This window comes from Oryctolagus cuniculus, chromosome 10, assembly GCF_964237555.1.
Source record: "Oryctolagus cuniculus chromosome 10, mOryCun1.1, whole genome shotgun sequence".
In the NCBI taxonomy this organism is placed as follows: domain Eukaryota; kingdom Metazoa; phylum Chordata; class Mammalia; order Lagomorpha; family Leporidae; genus Oryctolagus; species Oryctolagus cuniculus.
Genome location: NC_091441.1, coordinates 99336779 through 99358350, shown reverse-complemented (window position 1 = coordinate 99358350; position 21572 = coordinate 99336779). Strand labels below are relative to the sequence as shown.

Below are 21572 nucleotides of genomic sequence, written 5' to 3'. Positions count from 1 at the left end.
GCACAGGACAACCTTGGCTCCCCCTGTGAAGCAACTCCTCAGACGCCGGTGTCCACTGCGTGGGGAGCAGTGACCAGGTTGGGTAGAAGACCAGAGGGGAGGCATGGGGGGTGGGGGAGGAGTGTCCCCGCACAAGGGCACAGCCTTCAGGGAGCCTGTCCTGAGTTGTCACCGGCAAGGAGGTGTGAGACGTAGGTGTGCTGGACTCTCCCCGCCTCTGGGCAGGAGCTTCGTGAGCACTTGGTGACTGGGAGGAAGTAGAACACGGGGCCGCCACACCCAGTGCGCGCAGGACACAACGCCCGAGGCAACATGAAAGTCACTCCCCTCCCAGACCAAAACTGGCCCGGAAATGAATAAACACCCAGCAAAAAACACGGGGCGGTTCCCGTCAACACGTCCAAGGATGGTCACGCGGGGTAAAGTTGAAATGAAACGGCCCCAGCATGTGCCTAGAAACATGAGAGATTTCTGGGGGCTGGGAGGAGGCTTCACAAGCCTTTCAGGGTCGCTCCAACCAAGCCACTTTTTGGGGTGGCGAGTGCACTAGTCATCAGTTGGTTCTCTGCTGCCACCGTGTGGCCACACGGATAGCTGCCTCCAGGCTGGCGCCCCTCAGGCGGCCTTGGTCCTCAACAGCAGGGGTCCTCAGGAGCATCCCTTCCCCCCTCCCCTTCTGCTGGCTCTGCAGGAGAGAGCAGGCAAGACGCGGCAGGGGTGGGGGATAGGGGTCAGTTAGTGGAGCCTGAGGTGCCAAGTATAAGCTCCTCACCAAGGTGAACTCACCAGATGCAGTCCACTGCTGGCTTAGCACCTGCCCAACTGCCCTGGCATCTGTCACTGTGAACGCATCCTGGGCCCCCTCACCCTGCTTGGGCTCCTAGTTCTCTGAATATGGCTCCAAAAGACTAGGCTTCCTTCTGCAACTCAGAGATCACCTCAGGAGCGGGGCTTGGGGGGAACAGGGTGTGTCTCTAACTACAGTATCCCGCAGCTTTAAAGGTCTCCCCACTGCCAGACTTCTACCTGGAGTTTGAAGAACCCGCAGTTCTATCATAAGCCAGTTCCTCCAGGTTGTTCATCAGGTCCTTCCCATCACACATGCTGGCTCCTATACCAGGAACACCTTCCCTGTTCTCCTGGCATCTCACCCCAATCCCCAAACAGGTACACCCCACACTTGCAGGTGTTTATTGCTCTAGGTGCACACACCTTTGTGTGAGGGTTCCTGTCACTGTCCAAAATAGATGCTGAGCTCCAGAGAGGCTGCAAACCGTCCGGGATCATGGCAGCCAACAGAGGTACTCAGGGGCTCCCCAGCAGAACATCAGTAGCAGTCACCTGGTATGGCATGACCCTGGCCCCACGGGCAGAGGTTTGCTGTCCTGACCAGGAGCAATGAGAGGGACACCAGCAGAAAACAGGCAGATGGAAGAGCCAGGACATATGTGTAGGGTGAATGGCACCCACCAAGCCTTTGACTGCTCCCCAGGGGCTTTGGAATTTGGGTAGGTGACCTGCAACCAAGCACATTCCAATGTGATGCAGACTGGGGCCAAGGGCAGGGCCATTGCCAGCACAGTAAGTACAACTGTTGCAGTGCTGCCTTGGCGTATCTCACCCACACAGCCACATTCTCCAGCATGGGTTGGTTTTAGTGGCAGAAAATCTTGGCCTCTCAGACTGCATGAGGCTGATCCTGACAGTCTGGAGACCACATTCACACAGGGTTTGTCCCCACAACTACTCCCTAGACCTTTCATTACCCACACGCAATGAGACAGTTAGGCTGTGGCAAACCGGGAGAGCCCCCTGGCAGCACTGTGCCTTGGACTCTGCCCAAAGAAGGTTCCACGGGAGAGTGACTGGAGCTAGTCCTTCACTGCTGAGCCTCCTGGGACTCGCCCAGGGCCCCACGTGCATCTAGCCATGCCATGGCAGGGGACAGGGTGACGGGGAAGGTGCCATGTTCCCACTGGCACTGGCCTTTACTCCTGCCTTTCTCAGACCCCCCAGCTCATTCTTGGGCACCATCCTGAGGAACACACTGGCTGAGGTAGGGGAGCTGAGGAAGAAAGCCCCTTCATGGGAAGGTCTGAGCAGTTTCCCAGAGGCCTGTGCTACAGCGAAGCTGGACGCTGAATCTTCCTGGGTTGAACACAGACGCCTCACCAAGGCCTCCTTCCCATGCTGGGGCTCAGGTTTCCCACACTTGACCATTTCTTTTGCCCTCAGTTCAGCCACAGCCAGGCTCCCAAGGTGGCTGGGTGGTCTTCAGGGCATGCAGCTGGAGGCCCCATTCAGGGCTGAGACAGAGGAGGCAGGTGTCAGGGTTTGGAGGGGAGGAGGCCAAGGGCAAAGGCAGTAGAGCCCTTTACATACGGCTGAACCAAAACACCTCCAGCCCAGGGAACAACTGTGAATGTTGAGTTGGATGCTGGTGTAAGGGCAGGGGAGAGGGCCTCAAACGTGCATGCACTCCTGTGTAGGGTAAAGCCTGCACAGCGGCTAGCGACGAGGATCCAGCAGCTGTGAGTGAGAGTGGACAGGTGAAGGAACCAGAGACAGGCCTCCACAAGTGTCTTCCCCAAAGCACTTTAATGCACACACCAACCACAGTCCCTGCCTGCTGGCTGGGCAAGAGAGGCCAGCCCCATCTGTAGGCTCCCATGGCTTCCCAGGCATTCCCATCAATAGGTGAGGGGCGTGAGGATGAAGAGGCGGTCTTCCTCTTTGCGGATCCAGCGCATCAGCTTATGGATGGCACTGACAGCTGACGCCTTGGTCCCCAGGGGGCTGTAGCACATGTAGAGCTCAAAGGCGCCTGTCACCTAGAGGAGGGGGAAAAGTGTGGTCATTTAGGTTGGGCATCCTTGTGGCCTCTACCAGGGACCTCCGTGAAGCCCAGCCCATCCCAGGGCCACCTTACCCAGGCCAGGAGGTTCTCGTTGGGGCCCGTGTAGTAGATGGTCTTGAGTGGGCGGGAGGCATTGTGGGCGCGGCTGTGCAGGTACTGGTAGAGGCCCAGCAGCCGCTCCTGCTCTTCCTCACTGGTATACGGGGCCTCAATCTCAGGGCTGCAGGTGGGGTAGTGGGTTCGCAAAGGAGTGACTTCCATTGCCCACTCTGGAGATCTAGAATCACCTATTCCTAGCCAGGGAGATGCCACCATGTGTCCTACCCTCCAGATGCTCCCCTAGGACACGGCGTTTTCCTCCTGCCACGAAGACTGCCCAGGACAGGGCTGTACCTATCCAGACCGAAGCCCTGCCTCCTCCCATCTCCAATCCCCAAGTTCAAGGTCTTTGGTCATCCCTGGAGAGGCCAAGGTGAGTTCAGGCATCTAAGAGTGACAGGTCTGGAGTAGCGAAACGGTGAGCTGGGAACCCTCTGGGGCAACAGGTGGGAAAAGGAGGACAGGAGCTGCCCTGTCTCCCCAGCCCCTCCGCTGCAGGAGGCAGCAGCACCCTGGACTGCATCACAATGACCCAGAGTTGCTCCAGGCCTCGGGAGACTTCCTGGTCATTTCCAGGCCTTCCGGATAGTGAAGAAGAGAGGTATACGCCCCTGGGATGATGGGGAGTCTGGGTCCCTGCCACCAGAGTGCAGCAGACACAGCATGGCGTCCACTCCCACAGGGAGGGACAGCTTCAGGGCCGCATCCCAGGATCAGGATCAACTGGCTCCCCGCTCCCCACACCCCAGTCTCCCTGAAGTAGTGCCCCCGAGGCCCTCCCTCACCTGGTGAAGAGTCCTGAGCTCTTTGACTTATAGAGGAAGTGACGCAGGTCAGGGACGCCCACTTGCGCCACACTGTAATGGGGCGTGCGCAGCGCCTCCCGCAGTGCCAGGTGAGCTCCGCGCTTGCGAAGGCGCTCCTGGAAGCGTCGGCGGCAGTCAGAGACGGCAAAGAAGTCCTCACGGTCGGTGGAGACCAGCAGCAGGCAGAGGTCGGTGTCAGGCTCCAGGTAAGAGATGTGTGCGTGGAAAAAGCCGGCCGCGTTGAATTTGGGCAGGCACACAGGCGTCCAGGCCTCGCCCTCACGGAAGGAGGAGGAGGAGCTAATGAGGTTGAACAGCAGGTGCAGGTCAATGGGGTGCAGGAATTGGTCCTTGCGGCGCACCAGGGCCACGAGCTGGTTGCGGGCCAGCAGGATGGAGAAGACCAGGCTGCGTGCGCGTGCCTGTTGCAGGCTGGCACTCACGGCGTCGCGCACGGCCGCAGCCAGAGGCAGGCAGCGCGCCGCCCCCATCAGGAAGCTGGGGTCTCGCGCCATGAGCTGCAGCAGGTTGTCGGTGATGCGCTCTGACCCGGAGAGCAGGCGCCGCAGGTCGTAGTTCTGCTTCTGCTGGAAGATGTGGCTCAGCTGCGCCCCGGTGAGCAGGCTCAGGATCTGGTAGTAGATGTAGAGCAGCTCCTGCGCAAGCTCCTGGGCTGACTGCCGCGTGCGGGCCACCGCCACCAGCACCAGGGGGCTCCGGCGCACGAATACTACCTTGTAGCCATCTGAGGGTGGGGCAGGGGTGGCAGCCTCAGCCCCTCTCCCAGAAGCCGGGCTGGCCTTTCCCAGCTCCCTGGGAGCCCCATTTTCCTCTGCACCCCTTCACCTTCCACATTCTTTGCTAGCTCAGAGCTCTGCTCCCAGTAGGGGTTTATAGGACACTGAGGATAAAAAACAATAGCCCATCACCCAGTTCCCCTCAGGGCTCAGGGCTTGTCCCTGTCACACACTGGCATCCCCCGATGCCCTGGAAGCTCTTGAGAAAAACACACACTCTTACGTGGGGCCCAAGACCCTGGTCTGTGGTTGTTTTTGGTCACCTCCCCAGGCGGTTCTCACCCTCTCCGATGGCAAGGCCGCGGCTGGGCAGCCTTTGGCCCTTACCATAGCCCCATGAGGCCAGCAGTGAGAGGGACCTGTCCTCTGTCGTGGCCGGGGAGCCCTCCCCAGCCCCTCTCCAGGCGGCTCACCTGCATGGATGGAGCGGATGGCGTTCTTGTCTGCCTCCAGGAAGGATACCAGGGCCACCATGACCCCCATAGTGCTGGAGAGTGCCTCCTCAGACCCATAGCGGGAGTACACAGGCTTCCCTGCCTCGCTCAGCACGAAGACGTGCTTCTGGTGCAGGCGCCAGGCCTCCGCAGCGTCCTCCTCATCCCCCTCGTCTGTGCCTTCCCGCGGGGGCTCCGTGGCGGCTCGCCCAGCTGCCCCCGGGGGTTCTGGCCAGTCCTCAGAGCTTCCTGGCAGCATCTCCTCCTGCAGGTCACGGGCCACACCCGTCAGCTGGGTGCTGAGCTCGCTAAAGTCCTGGCTGATCTGGCGCATGTCTGCAGGCAGTGGTGGGGGACCCCCGGCACCCTCCTTGGGGCTGTCCCCAGAAGCTGCCCCATCCTCTGACTCAGTCAGGTCCTCGTAGGAACGGGCATGGACGAACATGGCACCCTCCTGCCCAGCACCTGTAGGCCAAAAGCACTGGTGCTTAGAGGTCACTGCTGGCAGACGCTCTCACCAGCAAGGTGTCTACCATGGTCACTGCAGCAGGACTGCCTGTCCTAGAAGGGTCAGGAGGACGGCCTGACCCAACGGGGCCATGCCACTGTCCCCTCCTGCCTGCCACGGTCTGCCACGGGCCATGCTTCTTGGTGACGTTCAGCCCACCAGTCTCCTCCCACCACACCGAAATCAGACCCAGACCCCTCATGGCAGCAGTGGCAGTTGGCAGTGCCTACCTCTCTCGCTCCCATTCTGCCACCCGCCCCCTTGCCCTCCACCTGCTCTCTGGACACCCTCAGCATGCCCCCGCCTATCTCAGGAGCTCTGCCCCTGCTGTCTGGATGCTTGTCACACTTCAGCTCTCAGCAAGGAAGCTCCTTCCCTCCTCTCCTAACCTCCAACCCCAGGCACCTTATCACCTCTCCCTCTGTGACTTCCTTGTGTCCCCTGCCAGTTACTCTCCTCCTCCTCAGTGCAACAGTTGCCCCCAGAGGAGGAGACCTGGTTGTGCACTGCTGTATGCCCAGAACCTCGCCTGTGCCTGGAGCCCCTCCCACATGCGGTGAATCTCCTTCCCCTACTGGCCCCAGGCCTCGGCTCCTGGCTGACTCCACTGTCAGGGCTCTGCTAGCCTAGGGCTCTCCCGGGCAGCGCCTGTGCTAGTCTTCCTCTGCCGATGGCAGATAGATTTTTGAGTCTCCAGGATGAGTTCAGCATTGTTTCAGGCATTAAGGATATGACTGCCCCGTGGTCAAAGAGCTCACTATCTCGTGGAAGAGAGAAATGGACAATACATACATACATAAAATTACAAAATAATTTTATGCATACCATACAGTGCGTGCTCAGGGCAAGCCTAACTTATGCCATTTAAGCAGAGAGCTGAGGAGGGAAGAAGGAGCCAGAGCGGTGCTCTGTAGACACAGGGAACAGGAGGAGAGCCCACAGTGGCAGCCAGAGGTCAGTGCAACGTGAAGTGACAGAAGGCCAGATGCAGACGGGGCCCAGCTCCCACGGGAGCCGCAGCACCTGACTAAACACATGTACGGGCCGGCGCCGCGGCTCACTAGGCTAATCCTCCACCTAGCGGCGCCGGCACACCGGGTTCTAGTCCCGGTCGGGGCTCCGGATTCTGTCCCGGTTGCCCCTCTTCCAGGCCAGCCCTCTGCTGTGGCCAGGGAGTGCAGTGGAGGATGGCCCAGGTGCTTGGGCCCTGCACCCCCATGGGAGACCAGGAAAAGCACCTGGCTCCTGGCTCCTGCCATCGGATCAGCGCGGTGCGCCGGCCGCAGCGCGCCGGCCGCGGCGGCCATTGGAGGGTGAACCAACGGCAAAAGGAAGACCTTTCTCTCTGTCTCTCTCTCTCTCACTGTCCACTCTGCCTGTCAAAAAAAAAAAAAAAAAAAAAAAAAAAAAAAAAAAAAAAAAAAAAACACATGTACGGATGAGTAGGAAGGAAAGTGGTTGGGAACCCCAGGTCCCCGGAGGCTGCTCCAGCTCTCAGCTGGCTGGGGCAGCACACTCTGCCCATACCTGGCTCCATCCCCTGGGCCATTCCTGGGGTGGGGCTCTCTGCCCTCTCCACATTCTGTCCATCAGAAGGAGCCAAAGTGCCATCAGGGCATTCGCTGCTTCTCTTCCTCTGCATATCAGCAGCCATCCTTTGGGCTCTCCTGTGGGGCAAAAAAATGATCACCAAGGGCTATGGGGAAGGTGCTACTGGCAGTGTCACTGGCATAATAGACAGCGGTCAGTACAGGAAAAGTATCCATTACTAGGACCCCACTAACGCAAATCCCTGGGGAATGGGTGCTGCGTATTCCCTTCTAAAAAATTAAGTATTGAGGCCGGCATTGTGGTGTACTGGGTTGAGCCACTAGCTGCAGTGCTGGCATCCCATATGAATCCAGTTCCAGTCCCAGCTGCTCCACTTGGATCCAGCTTCCTGCTGATGTGCCTGGGAAAGCAGCATAGGATGGCCTAAGTCCCTGGGCTCTTGCGCCCACGTAGGAGACCTGGGGGAAGCGCCTAGCTCCTGGCTTCGATCTGGCCCAGCTCCAGTTGTTGCAGCCATTTGGGGTGTAAGATATCTCTCTCTCTCTCCCTTTCTCTGTAACTGCCTTTCAAATAAAATAAATAAATCTTCAAATAAATAAACAAATAAAAATTAAGTATCTTGTTCCTTTTCTATAGTCATTATAGAAAACTTGGCAAACACAGACAAATATAAAGAAAAGTTACCATTATCCTACCTCTTAGCATCTTTTCCTGTTCACTTTAGTGTATGCAGATACTCCAAAAAGTTAGTGGAAATACAGAATTAACAGTTAAATTTAGGGGATGGCATGGTGGCATAGTGGGTTAAGCTGCTGCCTGAGACATTGGCATCAAAGTGCCGGTTTGAGTTCTGGCTGCTCTGCTTCAAATCCAGTTCCCTGCTAATATGCCTTGTAAAGTAGTGGAAGATGGCCCAAGTATTTGGGCCCCTGCCACCTACTGGGAGACCCAGATGGGGTTCCAGGTTCCTGGCTTTGGCTTGGCCCAGCCCTAGTCATTGCAGCCATTTTGGGGAGTGAACCAACAGATTAAACATATCTCCCTCTTTAAAAAATTTACTTATTTATTTGAAAGGCATAGTTACACACACACAGAGAGAGAGATAGAGAGAGAGAGAGAGATCTTCCATCTGCTTGTTCACTCCCCAAATGGTTGCAACAACTGGAGCTGGGCCAGATTGAAGTCAGGAGCTAGGAGCTTCCTCCAGGTCTCCTATATGGGTGCAAGGACCCAGGGACGTGGGCCATCCCATGCTGCTTTCCCAGGCACTTCAGCAGGGATCAGCAAGATCAGAAGTGGAGCAGCCGGGACCTGAACTGGCACCCATATGGGATGCTGGCACTGCAGACAACGGCTTTACTTGCTCGCTACACCACAGCAGTGGTCTCTCTCTCTCTCCCCACCCACCCTCATGTTTCTCCCTCTCTGTGTATTACTTCACCTTTCAATAAATAAATAATTTTTTTAAAAAAAAGTAAGTTTAATGTGGTACAATGAAACTTGAAATCTATGAATACAAGAAGCCTTCAAAAAGTTCATGGAGGGGCAGGCATTTAGCCTAGTGATTAACATGCTAGTCAAGACCCCTGCATGGGGGTCGGTGCTGTGGCACAGTGGGTTAAAGCCCCGGCCTGCAGTGCTGGCATCCCATATAGGTACCGGGTTGAGTCCTGGCTGCTCCACTTCTGATCCAGCTCTCTGCTGTGGCCTGGGATAGCAGAAGATGGCCCAAATCCTTGGGCCCCTGCACCCACGTGGGAGACCCAGAAGAAGCTCCTAGTCCTGGCTTTGGATTGGCACATCTCTGGTTGTTGTGGCCATCTGGGGAGTGAATCAATGGATGAAAGACCTCTCTCTCTCTCTTTCTCTCTCTGCCTCTCCTCTCTCTGTGACTTTCAAATAAATAAATAAATATTTTTTAAAAAATATCTGGATGCATATGGTAGCTCCTGTGTAGCTGCCCAAAACGCTGATTTTTAAGTTCTTCTTACTGTTGTCATCTTTGTTTTAAGCTGTAGAATCTTTTTTTCACATGAATATTTTATAGAAGCTCAATGTGCAAAACAGATAGATAGGGAGGCAGGGGCTGTATGCTGTTATCTGGCCTGGTGGCCTCTCCTGCACTGAGTCTTGAGCACTACAGGGCAAGTGGGAATTGAGCACTGATCAACAGCATCACTCTACAGAGTAGAACCAAAGGAAGACTGCTGGAGAAATTACTAAGAGATTCTGTAGGCCAGTAATCTATCCCTCAGAATAATCAAGAGTTACAGTTCCTAGCAAGGGTCAGAGCCCATGAGGCACAGTAATGGGTTGCCTTGTCTGATGATGGATCAAAGTAAAAGGTTGCATGCCCCCAATAAGAACCTGAGGAGGTGGGGCTGGCACTGTGGCATAGCAGGTAAAGCTGCTGTCTGTAGTGCAGGCATCCTATATGGGTGCTGGTTCGAGACCTGGCTGCTCCATTTCTGATCCAGCTCTCTGCTATGGCTTGGGAAAACAGTGGAAGATGGCCCAAATGCTTGGGCCCCTGCGCTCACATGGGAGACCTGGAAGAAGCTCCTAGCTCTTGGCTTCAGATTGACCCAGCTCTGGCCATGGTAGCCATTTGCAGAGTGAACCAGCAGATGGAAGATTTCTCTTTCTCTCTGCCTCTACCTCTCTAACTCTGCCTTTCGAATAAATAAATAAATCTTTATTTTTTATTTATTTTTATTTTTATTTTTATTTTTTTAGTGGGAGGTAAAAGTAGCAAAGTTTATTAGGGAAGGGACATCTGCAAGAACGGATGGGCACCTCTCCAGACAGGACCTGAGAGAGTGCGCAGTCGCTCGGACCGGGGGGCGGGTAGTAGAGAGAGTACACCTGGCCAGACCAGGCGGGCGGCTCAGCAGAGAGGCAGAGGGCTGAGCGCCAATTTTTTTTTTTTTTTTTTTTTTTTAAAGAACCAGAGGAGGCACCCAGAGGAACAATCCAAAACGACTGAGAGACCTACCACCACTGAGCCCAGGGCAGTGGGTGCCAAGGAAACTAAGGCATGTCTAGGTCTTGAACTAGAAGACTCAGGCAAGGCATGGCAGTGTGGGACACCCACAGCCCACGCTGGAGTGGCTGGCGTTGAGTCCTGCCTCTGCCTTCTGATCCAGCGTCCTGCTGATGTGCCAAGAAGGCGGCAGATCATGACTCCAGTACTTGAGTCCTTGCCGCCCATCAGCAGATCCAGACGGAGTTCCAGGCTCTTGGCTTCACTTGGCCCAACACTGGCTGTTGTGAGCGTTTGGGGAGTGAACCAGCAGATGGAAGATCTCTCTTTCTCTCGCTCTTACACTCTCACTCTGCCTTGCAAATAAATAAAAATGAATACACTTAAAAAAAAAAAAGGCCACATGAGAAGCCTGTAGACTGCAAAGCTATCCTAGAAGCCAGAGATGGCTCTGCACTGCTATGCAGCGTGTCCTCAGAGATTAGTCTGCCCATGCCTGAGCAGAAAGTGAGCTGGACAGTAGTAGGCTTGCAGCCAGGATTTCTGGACCTGACTCCCTGGATTGGGAGAGATTTTTTTCTGAGGCGAGGGTACAGAACCACTGCCACACATGGCAACACTCGACATTTCCACATCTCTTCACGTCCCCCAACAACTTCATACCTTTCCTTTCCTCGTTTCATCATCTCCTTCCCTCACGCTCACAGAACCACCAGCAGGTGACCCTGCCTTCTGTTCCACTGAGGATCCAAAGAGGACTTCCATAAACCGCCACCGCCACCTCCCCCATCGGCCAGCCTTTGTGTCCCCTCTGCTTCCTAATGATGAGCTGTTCCCGTGCCTCTGTGACTAACTCCTCCACGGTGTGCCGGAGCTCAGCCCCGCCTCCTACACCAGCAGCTGTCCCTCTCTCCCGGATCATCAGTGTCCCCCACCCCTGTCCATCACCAACGTGCAGACATTTCCTCTGTCTTCAAAACACACTCCTGTGGGTGTGTCACTGTGTGATAGTCACGGAGTTGTGCAGACAGTCCCTGACTTACGATGTGTCACCTTTATGATGGTGTGGAAGTGATGCACACTCAGTAAACCACACTTTAAATTTTGAATTTCGGTCTTTTCCCAGGCTAGTGACATGCAATCCTACATTCTTTCTTGATGCTGGGCCACAGCAGCTCCTAGTCAGACACACAATCCTGGGTAACCAATTCATACTTAACAGTGTACTGCATTGCTGAGCTACGAGCTTAAGTGTATTAAGCTTGTTTTCGACTTACGTTATTTCCAACAACAGATTATGGGAACTTAACCCCATCCTACGTCAAGGAGCATATGTACTTAGGATTTGTGAACTTGTCTGTATGTTCGCTTTACTTCAATTAAAAAGTTAAAAAAGAAGCCAATTTCCTTTTTTTTTTTTTTTTTTTTTTGACAGGCAGGATGGACAGTGAGAGAGAGAGAAAGACAAAAAGGTCTTCCTTTTCCATTGGTTCACCCTCCAATGGCTGCCGCGGCCGGTGCACCGCACTGATCCAAAGCCAGGAGCCAGGTGCTTCTCCTAGTCTCCCATGCGGGTGCAGGGCCCAAGGACCTGGGCCATCCTCCACTGCCTTCCCGGGCCACAGCAAAGAGCTGGACTGGAAGAGGAGCAACCAGGACAGAATCCGGCGCCCCAACTGGGACTAGAACCCGGTGTGCCGGCGCCGCAGGTGAAGGATTAGCCTATTGAGCTACAGCAGCACCAGCGCCAACTTCCTCTTACCTCTACATTCCTCTTAACCTACTGCCCCATCTTTCTGCTACCCTTTTTAAAAAAAAAAAAAAAGATGTATTTATTTTTCTTGAAAGTCACAGTTATACAGAGAGAGGCGAGGCAGAGAGACAGAGACAGAGAGAGAGAGAGAGAGAACCACCCGCTAGTTCACTCCCCAGATGGCCAGGATGACTGCAGATGAGCCAATCTGGAGCCAGGAGCTTCTTCCAGGTCTCCCACATGGGGACAGGGGCCCAAGGATGTGGACCATCTTCTACTGCTTTCCTAAGCCACAGCAGAGAGCTGGATTGGAAGTGAAGCAGCCGAGACTCAAACTGGCGCCCAAATGGGATGCCGGCAGCGCAGGTGGAGCCTTTACCTGCTATGTCACAGCGCCAGCCCATCTGCTACCCTTTGTAACAAACCAACCCCTCAAAATAGCAAATCATATTTGGAATTTGTTACAGTCAGGTCGTCTAAGCTATGCTGTGTAAGTCAAGAGTAGAGGTTGACACACGAAGGCTTACTGTATGCTCACGTGAAATCTCCTGAGGGTCTGGTGGCAATTCAGCGCTCTCCCTTCCAAGCAGTGATTCAGGATCCTGCTCTTAGAACTTTACTGACCTGCCTTTGACATCACCTGGCAGTGGAAGACAGAGCTAGAGGTGACTACCAGCTCTTAAACACTTCAGAGAGGGGCCAGTGCTGTTGTGCTGTGGGTTAAGGCCATGGCCTGCGGCACCGGCATCCAATATGGGTGCTGATTGTTGTTCCAGCTGCTTCCAATCCAGCTCCCTGCTCCTGCACCTGGGAAAGCAGCCCAGGATGGTCCAACTGCGTGGGAGACCTGGAGGAGGCTCTCAGCTTTGGCCCAGTCCAGTGGTTGCAGCCACTGGGGGAGAGGGCCAGTGGATGAAAGATCTCTCTCTCTCTCTCTCTGCCTCTGCCTTTCAAATAAATAAAATTTAAAAAAAAAAATAAACTTCATCTACACGTTAATGATTCCAACTTTTATTTCCAGCCCCAATCTCTCTTCTGCCCTCTAGAAGTATGCAGATTTAATCATCTACTTGATGTTATCTCAAGGCTATATGCCCCAAACTGAACTCTGATTGTTCTGTTAAAAAGTTGTGCCTCCCATAATTTTTACCATCTCATTGAAAGGCAATTTCATTCTTTCGGCTGTTCAGCAAAAAGCTTGGGAGTCATCCCCTATGCTCTCTTTTCCTCCACACCGGTATACCAAACCACCACCAAACACTGTCAATTGCACTTCCAGACACAGGCATACCCAGCAAAATGTCCCGCTAACTAATACTTTTCCCACAGAATGCCTTTTGTTATTTAATATCCAACTATCGTCTTCAACAGGTCTCCAGTGTTTGTGACCTCCTGGTACCTGTGTATTCTCCCACACTCAGCAGGGCTGACCTAGGAAACCACAGGATGCCATGAAAATAAAGATGTGTGATTTCTGAGGCTAGGTCATAAGAGACATTGTGGTTTCCACTTGCTACCTTGGTTCATTCTTTCCAAGGGAAAGCTACTGGTCATGCTGGGAGGACTCTAGGCAGTCCCACAGAAGCACCCTCACGGTCATGCAAATGAGACTCCCTGCAAACAGCCAGTGCCAACTCGCCCGTCACGTGAGCGAGCTGCCTTGGACACACCTGGTCTAGGCCCAGTCAAACCTTCAGATGATTACAACCTCATAGCAGGCTCTGAGCCTGAACCATCCCTAAGCTGCACTCAAAGGGCTGACTCACAGGAACTGTCTGAGAAAATGAACACTGTTCTTTTACGCTAAGTTTGGGGATACTATGTTACCCCAATAGATAACTAATATGTCAGACTTATATTGATTCACTAATGTTTACATAGAAAAAAGGTGCATTTACATTATGAAAACTTGATCTAGGAGTGCCTGGGATTCAGCTTCTTGCTCATCTGCCTGGCAGGCAGCAGACGATGGCCCAAGGACTTGGGTCCCTGCCACGCATGAGGGAGACCCAGACGGAGTTCAGCCTGGCCCAGCCCTGGGTGTTTGGGGAGTGATTCAGTAGATCAAAGATTCTTCTCTGTCTCTATGCCTCTCAAGTAAAATTTTTTAAAAAACAACCAGAAACAGACACTAGGTTAGTGATTCCACACTGAACGGGGCCAGCTTTCGTGGAACAGTTTACTGATGTGAAGTGGGAGATGCCTAACCCAGAATGTGACCACTTCTCACCTCCAGGACTACCACGTTGGTCCAAGCCACCATTACCTCTCTAGGAGACTGTTGCAACAGTCTCCTAACCAGTCTCCCCACTTCTCAGGGCACTCAAGTGCTCCTCTTGAAACATGTCCTGTAATTCCCCTGCTCACAGCTCTGAGAATGGGCCCTCCACACTCGCGAGAAGGCCAATTTCCTCACAGTAGAACACGAGGCTCCACTTGATACCTGTCTCCCCACTAACTGCTTCCGCCCAGCCACACTGGCCTCATGGCTTTCCGTAAGCAACCTGAGTTTCACTTCAGGACTTTGTCCCTGCTGAACTGCCCGAGCTGTCCCCACCCTCACTTCGCCTATCTCACCGCCGGGGCTAGAAATCCACGTGACTCACTCCCTCACTTCCCGCAGGGTGCTGCTCACGTGCCGCCTTACCGGAGAGGCCCTCCTGCAGGAGCTCTCCTCAGCCCTCTCACCCTGGGCTAGTGCTCTGCACTGAAGACCCCCTTGTGGCCTGCCACCACTTTCAGAGTGTCAGCACCACGTGCAGGAGGAGTCCAGTCAACACTGGGCACATCAGCGTCTTTGGCAGCAAGTAAAAAGATCTGTGAAGAACACCCAGGTCCATCACACCTTTGAGGTGGCCTCCGGAAACCCCTCCTAGTGGGGAAGACTTGTCCTTAGACGTCGTCAGGTACGGAGGCTGCAGTCCATAGGACCTGGATTAACTTGGCTTGGTTTTGAAGGTTTCCGGTTTTTCATCTACAAAATGGGGATGGTGACAGTACTGATTCTTCAGTGAGAGGATTACATGTGATAATTCATGTAATTTGGCTACATTGGCACAGAGTAGGCATTTATATACTGCTGCCATTAGCATATCACGATTCTTTTTACTTATGTCACAGGGATCCAGTCGTCTCTGTCCTGTAAATCAGTCCTTTGAGAGTTTGCTCAGTCTGAGCCAGGGGCCCCGGGTAAACAGTCTGGGCAAATGTGAAGCCATGTGAGCTGTGGCCTCAAGTGACCCTCCTGTAATGCTGGGCCACAGAGGTGTGTGTGGGCCTAGGAATAGGCATTCCTCCAGACCAACTGGCTCTTCTCCGGCCCCAGGGTTGTGAGAGTGCACCATTGGCTCTCTGCTCCTCTGGGAAGTCTCTCCCAAGTTTAACTCCTTGGTCTGCCGTGTGTCCCTGCCATGTGTTCTTCTGGTTCAAAGACCCAAACAAGGACTACAATGCTTATGCCTGTCCTGAAGGCCCACTTTCCCCTGGTCCCTCGTGGGCTTCATGAGTGGTACCAGCATGATAACTGCGTGTGGTAGGGTCAGCTGGCGGGAGACAGTGGATGCTTCCTTCACCACAGTTCCTCTGCCACCTGAGATCATGCAACGCCTTAGCATCTCCCAGCTCAGTCTGGATGTCCGGGCAAAAGGACCATTCTCTGGATACTGACCCTGGAAACTCAGGCAAGGGGCCTGAGTGAATCACACCAGAATCCACCCTAGCCCCCCCTGCAGCTGCTAGGCAAAGGAAGTCTTTGAGATGCAGCCTCAAGTGCCCCTATGGGGACTCTTCTTTAACAGTGGTTTTAGACACCCTCAGAATTTGCCATCTTTCCTAGAAGCGGCCCCCTGTGCCTGTGCACGTCACCAAACAGGTTGGTTCAATGTGCCCTTCCGGTGTTCCTACCTCCCTCAAGTGGCCCCGGAGCAGGCTGAGCCTTGCAAGCCCCTCCCTACTGGCCCTCTCGGACAATGCTGCATCCTGCCTTGACCCTCTGGGGAGTGGCCTATCTGGGAGGCTGTGCTGTAGCCGCTTAGCAGTAAGCCAGTCACTCCATGCTGCAAGCCTAGCCTGGTCCCTGCCATCTCTGGTGGCCACTCCCCTCCCTGACAAAGGCTGTTCACGCTCCCCTAGGGAACTCCAGCCCAGAAAAGAGTGGCTCACCCAGTACAAGGCGCAGCCCACTTATCTGGCCCAGTGCACACTTGAGAACAAAGTCCCAAAGTCCCAAGACCCAAGACCCAGATGCTCCCCTCTCACCCTACAAGTCACCTCTGTCATTTTTTGAGAGGACTCTGAGGGCTGAATGTGTGTGTCTTGGCGGGTGAATCCGACCTGACCACTGTCCCCTACCGGACGTCAACCTCTTGGCCAAATGATGGGCTCCAGGCCTCGCTTTTTGCATTTCCCAGCTGGGGGCCAGTCGCTAAGGGACTCCAGGGAGACCCAGTCCTTATATCGCAACTGGTACCGGAGACGTCAGGAACCCCCAATCTTCAAGTCCCTCCCTCCAAAGATGACAGCTCTCCAGTCTCCTGCGCCCCCAGGTCACGTGGGTTGGCAGACTCACCTGTTTCTTCGGGAGGGCCCAGGACGCACACAGGGTGCAGGTCACTGCTCTCCGCCGGACCCCCGGGGGGGTGGGGGTGTCCGGCCGGGCTCGGCCTGGGGCCGCTGAGTCGCGGGGCCAAGGCCCCCTGCAGACACGGACATGGCCACAGCAACCGGCACGAGCCCTTCCGCCGCCCCCAACCCGTCCGCCAGCGCAGGGAGACAGCCTTTGCCGGCCTCTCGCCGCCGAGGCCCGGCTCCAGCCGCTCGGCCCGACCTGGCCCGCCCCCGGGGTGCATTGTGGGAAATGTAGTCTGCGGTGCTCGGCCGCCTGCGGCGCCGCTGGGACTGTGCGCGGCTGCTGAACCCGGCCCAGCCCCGGGTCGCGGCACGCCTCTCCCTGCATCGCCATCTCACCTGTCCCGGAAGCCCGGGCGCCTCCCCGGAGCCCAAACCCCCGCGCGGACCGCAGACCTGGACCGTCGGACCCCTCGGTCCGAGCCCACTGGAGGTTTATTTCAAGGGAGAGAAAAGGACGCTGGTGCGGTTTTCCCCAGGGGCAGTGAAAGGGCAGTGCCCGTGTCGGGGGCCGGATAAATGTCATTAGTGGGCACAGCCACAGGGGCCGTGCAGGATGTGGGCATGTGCGAAAACCGAATTAGCCCGCTGCTAAAAAAGAAAAAAGAAAAAGTGTTTTAACCACGTTTTAGAATGCCATTTCTCAACTCTGGCAGCACATAGAATGACCTGGGGAGCTTTTTAAAAAGCAATAATGCCTGGACACCCTCCCTGGAGATAAAGATTGGATTGGGCTGGGTTGAGGGTGAGGGTGGGTGGGGAACCAGGCACTGGTAGTGCTTTAGGAGCTGCCCAGGCGATTTGCCAGAGCAAAGAGCCACTGTTTGTCATTTCCTAGAAGCCAAACAATAAAACAACAGGCTTCCTCAAATGGCCCTTGTTTTTGGTGAACAGTTGAAAGAGGCAAAATTAGAGATTGACAACAACAGTGCTCACCTTTTTCTCTGAAGCAACTAATTTGTAGCCTTGTGTTAATTCTCCCAACAGCTCTGTGATGAAGAAGTCTGAAATCACCATTAGAATGCTCCCTGCCACTCCAACGGGTACCCCCAAGTCAGTCTCTCCTGTCCCCTCTGTGCCCCACACTGGAGCTGGGGAAGCGCTCTGCCTGCCCTGAGCGTCTCCTTGTAGTATGGGGTGGCTGCCTCCACACAGGGGCCTGTGGCTGATGTGCTGGAGATGGCTTTGCATGGAGCTCTCTGGTCCCCTCCACCCCCCGTTTAGTAAGAACCTGTGAAAAAAAGCCCTGATCATCATTCATTCCCTTGGGATGGAGAGGATGGACCTAAACCCCTTCAAGTCACCGCCAGTCGGTATTTTCTCTCCTCACCAGCTCAGGAACCCAGCTTCCCTCCTTTAGGGTAAATTTAATTTATACAGCTTTGCTCACATTATTATGTCCTAAGTTTAAGCCAAGAAGACCTTATAGTCTCTGCTTGTGCTTCATTAACCAGAAGTTACATCCCACAGAACTGCCATAGGAGGCAAGTCAGAAGTTTTCTGCCTAATCAGACCTCTTGACCATCTCCGTGTTGACGTCCATCAGCTGCCCCATAGTACTGTCACCTGCGAGTATTACAACTACTTAGCAAAGTAAGTGGCTGTGTATCTATCCGCATCTGGTTGACGTTTGTGCCTAGGACACACTCACAAAACAAACCATGTCACTACTACTGACAGTCTTTTTAAAAAATATTTATTTATTTGAAAGAGTTACACAAGGGGCCAGTGCTTTGGTGCAGCAGGTTAATGCCCTGGCCTGAAGCACCGGCATCCCATATAGGCACTGGTGTGAGACCCGGCTGCTCCACTTCCGATCCAGCTCTCTGCTACGGCCTGGGAAAGCAGTAGAAGATGGCCCAAAGCCTTGGGCTTCTGCACCTGCATGAGAGACCTGGAAGAAACTCCTGGCTCCAGGCTTCAGATCGGCATAGCTCTGGCTGTTGCAGCCGATTGGGGAGTGAACCATAGGATGGAAGATTCTCTCTCTCTGCCTCTCCTCTCTCTGTGTAACTCTGACTTTCACATAAATAAATAGATAGATAGATAGATAGATAGATAGATAAATCTTTTAAAAAAAACAAAGAGTTATACAGAGAGAGGAAGACACACAGACACACACACACATCTTACTCTCCAAATGGCTACAACTGCTGGAGATGGGCCAGACTGAAAGCAGGAGCCTGGCACTTCTTCTGGGTCTCCCACGTGGGTGCAGGGGCCCAAGCACTTGAGCCATCCTCTGCTGCTTTCCCAGGTGCATCAGCAGGGAGCTGGATCAGAAGTGGAGCAGGCTGGCGCCGGATTCTGTCCCGGTTGCTCCTCTTCCAGTCCAGCTCTCTGCTGTGGCTCGGGAGGGCAAAGGAGGATGGCCCAGGTGCTTGGGTCCTGGCTTTGGATCAGTGCAGCGCACCGGCTGTAGCAGCCATTTGGGGGCTGAACCACCAGAAGAGGAAGACCTCTCTCTCTCTCTCTCTCTAACTCTGCCTGTCAAAAAAAAAAAAAAAAAAAAAAGAGTGGAGCAGCCAGGTCTCGAACCAGCACCCCTATGGGATGCCAGTATTGCAGGCTGTAGCTTTACCAGCTACACCCATACTGAAAATCTTAAGGTTGTTATTAAAACTTTGTTTTAGGCCGGCGCCATGGCTCACTAGGCTAATCCTCTGCCTAGCGGCGCCGGCACACCGGGTTCTAGTCTCAGTCGGGGCACCGGATTCTGTCCTGGTTGCCCCTCTTCAAGGCCAACTCTCTGCTGTGGCCAGGGAGGGCAGGTGATGCAGGTGGAAGCTTAGTCTACTATGCCACAGTGCCAGCCCCTCCTGGCAAATTTTCAGAATTTTTATTTACTCACCTTTGACAGCTGGTAGCTGCTGGGAAGCACTCTCAGAGTGACTCTGCAAGCAAGCTGACCCAGAGGAACCATAACCGGAACAGACTTGACATCTGCCTGCCTGTGACCAGAGCATCCCAGACAGTTCTCCTACTCTTCCTCCCTTCTTTGCTTGATATGAGTGATAAGCATTATTGACTAATCTGTGCTTTTGCTATAATTGAGTTGTCTGTGTGCATTTGAGAAATCTGACATTGTGGAATGACACAAATGTGTGCGGTTGCCTTCTTGGGAGAGAATTTCTCCCAGGTTTGGTGCTTATGTGCGTAACAGGTCTGGAATTGGAAGTGGACCTGGGAATTGAACTTAAGCACTCTAATATGGAAGGCAGGAATCCTAAGCAGTGTCTTAAGCAGAAATTGTTTAAAAATTTTGTAATGTTGATTTGTCAACTTTAATTTTATTTGAAGAGGGAGGGAGGGAGGGAGGGAGGGAGGGAGAAGCCAGGTAGAAAGAACTTTCACTCACTGGTTCACTCCCTCAAATGCCTGCGAAAGCTGGGACTGGGTTAGGCTGAAGCCAGGAGCCCAGAACTCAACCCAGCTCTCCCATGTGGGTGGCAGGAACCTAAGTATTTGAGCGGTCACCTTCTATCTCTCAGGGCGCATACACTCAGAAAGCTGGAAGTACAAGCAGAGCCAGGACCCAAACCCATGCACTCTGACAGGGGATGCAGCTGGTGTCTTAACTGCTGTTACAAACTCCAGTCCTCCTCAGGAAATTCTAAAGACATTTTCCTTCCTGCCTTTATCATTTTGCAGTACCTCCTAAGGTAGCTGGTTTTCCTGCTTTGCTGGGAAATTTCACCCATAATTTTGTATCATCTGATTATCTGTCTCCTATATTTATATTCAGTAAAGTTTCTACTTTGGATGCTGAAGAGCCATGGCCCCAAATGAGAGCAAAAGGGGAAAAACAGATAGGACAATGCCTTTGTTTCTGCTGTATTTTCCCCTGCCAGGATTTTGCTTCTAAAAAGAGAAGCCATCTCCCCGACGGAAACTTATACCTGATTCTAGCTGACGGTGCTACTCTGGCACAGCTTTTTGTACAACTCTTACTTCTTGATCTTCGGCAGCAAAATAAGTAAACCAATAAATACATAACCCTTACAAATACTGTGAGCTCAGGTGTGCAAGAAAAATAAAACATGCAGATGCCTGCTCTGCAAACCCTCAATAAACATCTCAGGGAAGTAGTTAGGAATATGAGCTTTCTCACGGGACAGACCTTGGTTAGAATCCTCTCAACCTACCCTTTCCAACTGTGCTAAGTTATTTACATCTTTCCAGACCTTGGTTTCTTTAACTATAAATGGGGATAATGTCATGCAGTTATTGTGAAGATTAAACAAAGTCATGAATGAAGTGCCAGCACCATGCGAGGCACATAGTATGATTAAAGGGTAATAATTATTATCCAAGGAAATTGGAATAAAGCAAGAAGAATTTGTTTCTTATACTTCTTTAGAGGATAAAGTACTATTGGTAAGGGAAAGACCCATGGAAAATGATCCAGTTTGAGAAGCACAAAGTCCTGATGGTTCTGTCTAACTGTTCCTCTTCTCAGAACCTCTGAGCTTTGGTGTGCTTTAGGATTAGGGCTCAAACTCTGCTCTTCCATCTATATCATACTCACCCCTTGGTCATCTCATGTAAGCACACTGCTTTAGACACTAGAAATGTGTTACTATCTCCCAGATTGGCATCACTGGCCATGACCTTTATCCTGAATTCCACTCCTCACTTGCCTGCCATACACTGAAAACAACCTACCTAACATTGAGCTCCTGCTCTTCACCAAAACTGCTCCTCCTACATCCTAATTCTTCCCTCACCCCGCTCCAACATGTCTCTGTTTCTGCTGTGGCCATTCTGGTATAAGCAGCATTGCTCTGTGGTTGGATTATAGCAATAGCCTTAAAACTGGTTGTCCTGCTTCTGTCCTGTCCCACTTTAGGTCTGTTTTCCACACAGCAGCCAGAGGGATCCTGTTAACCTGGAAGTCAGGTTTAATATTCCTCTGTTCAGAGCCCTCTCACACCTTGCCATCTCTCTCCTTACAGAAGGCAAACTCATTTCAGCAGCCTATAAGGTACGGGAGGAGACTGCCTCCCTCCATACTGCCCTGACCACATATCCTCCCACTCTTTTACAAAAGATTTATTTATTTGAAAGGCAGAATGGCACACACACACACAGACGGGGTTGGCGGGGGGAATCTTCTGTTTGCTTGTTCACTACCCAAATGGCCCCAACAGTCATCGCT

The 21572-nt window shown here is 53.3% G+C and overlaps 1 protein-coding gene and 1 non-coding gene across 5 annotated transcripts; one reads left to right on the top strand and one right to left on the bottom strand.

Annotated features, from left to right (window-relative positions):
• Nucleotides 1-2579: 2579 nt before the first annotated feature.
• Nucleotides 2580-16635, bottom strand: MON1A (MON1 homolog A, secretory trafficking associated). 4 transcript variants are annotated; one of them, XR_011379528.1, is made up of 6 exons: nt 16356-16635; nt 7029-7168; nt 4973-5458; nt 3742-4507; nt 2930-3150; nt 2580-2831 (listed from the first exon to the last, which is right to left on the bottom strand). XR_011379528.1 is itself a non-coding variant. In XM_008260667.4 (6 exons), the coding sequence occupies exons 2-6, from the start codon at nt 7153-7155 to the stop codon at nt 2691-2693; spliced, it is 1668 nt and encodes a 555-aa protein (XP_008258889.1). In that variant the 5' UTR covers nt 7156-7168; nt 16356-16635; the 3' UTR covers nt 2580-2690. The 4 variants fall into 4 exon arrangements, 3 of the variants coding, with proteins under 3 accessions (XP_008258889.1, XP_051708386.1, XP_051708387.1); XM_008260667.4 differs by having other exon boundaries at nt 2930-3077; XM_051852426.2 differs by lacking the exon at nt 2930-3150.
• LOC108177167 (uncharacterized) lies at nt 16634-19686 on the top strand. The gene is made up of 4 exons (XR_007921914.2): nt 16634-16877; nt 17402-17775; nt 17885-18007; nt 19275-19686. It is a non-coding gene; the product is annotated as an uncharacterized protein (transcript).
• The last annotated feature ends 1886 nt before the right edge of the window (nt 19687-21572 follow it).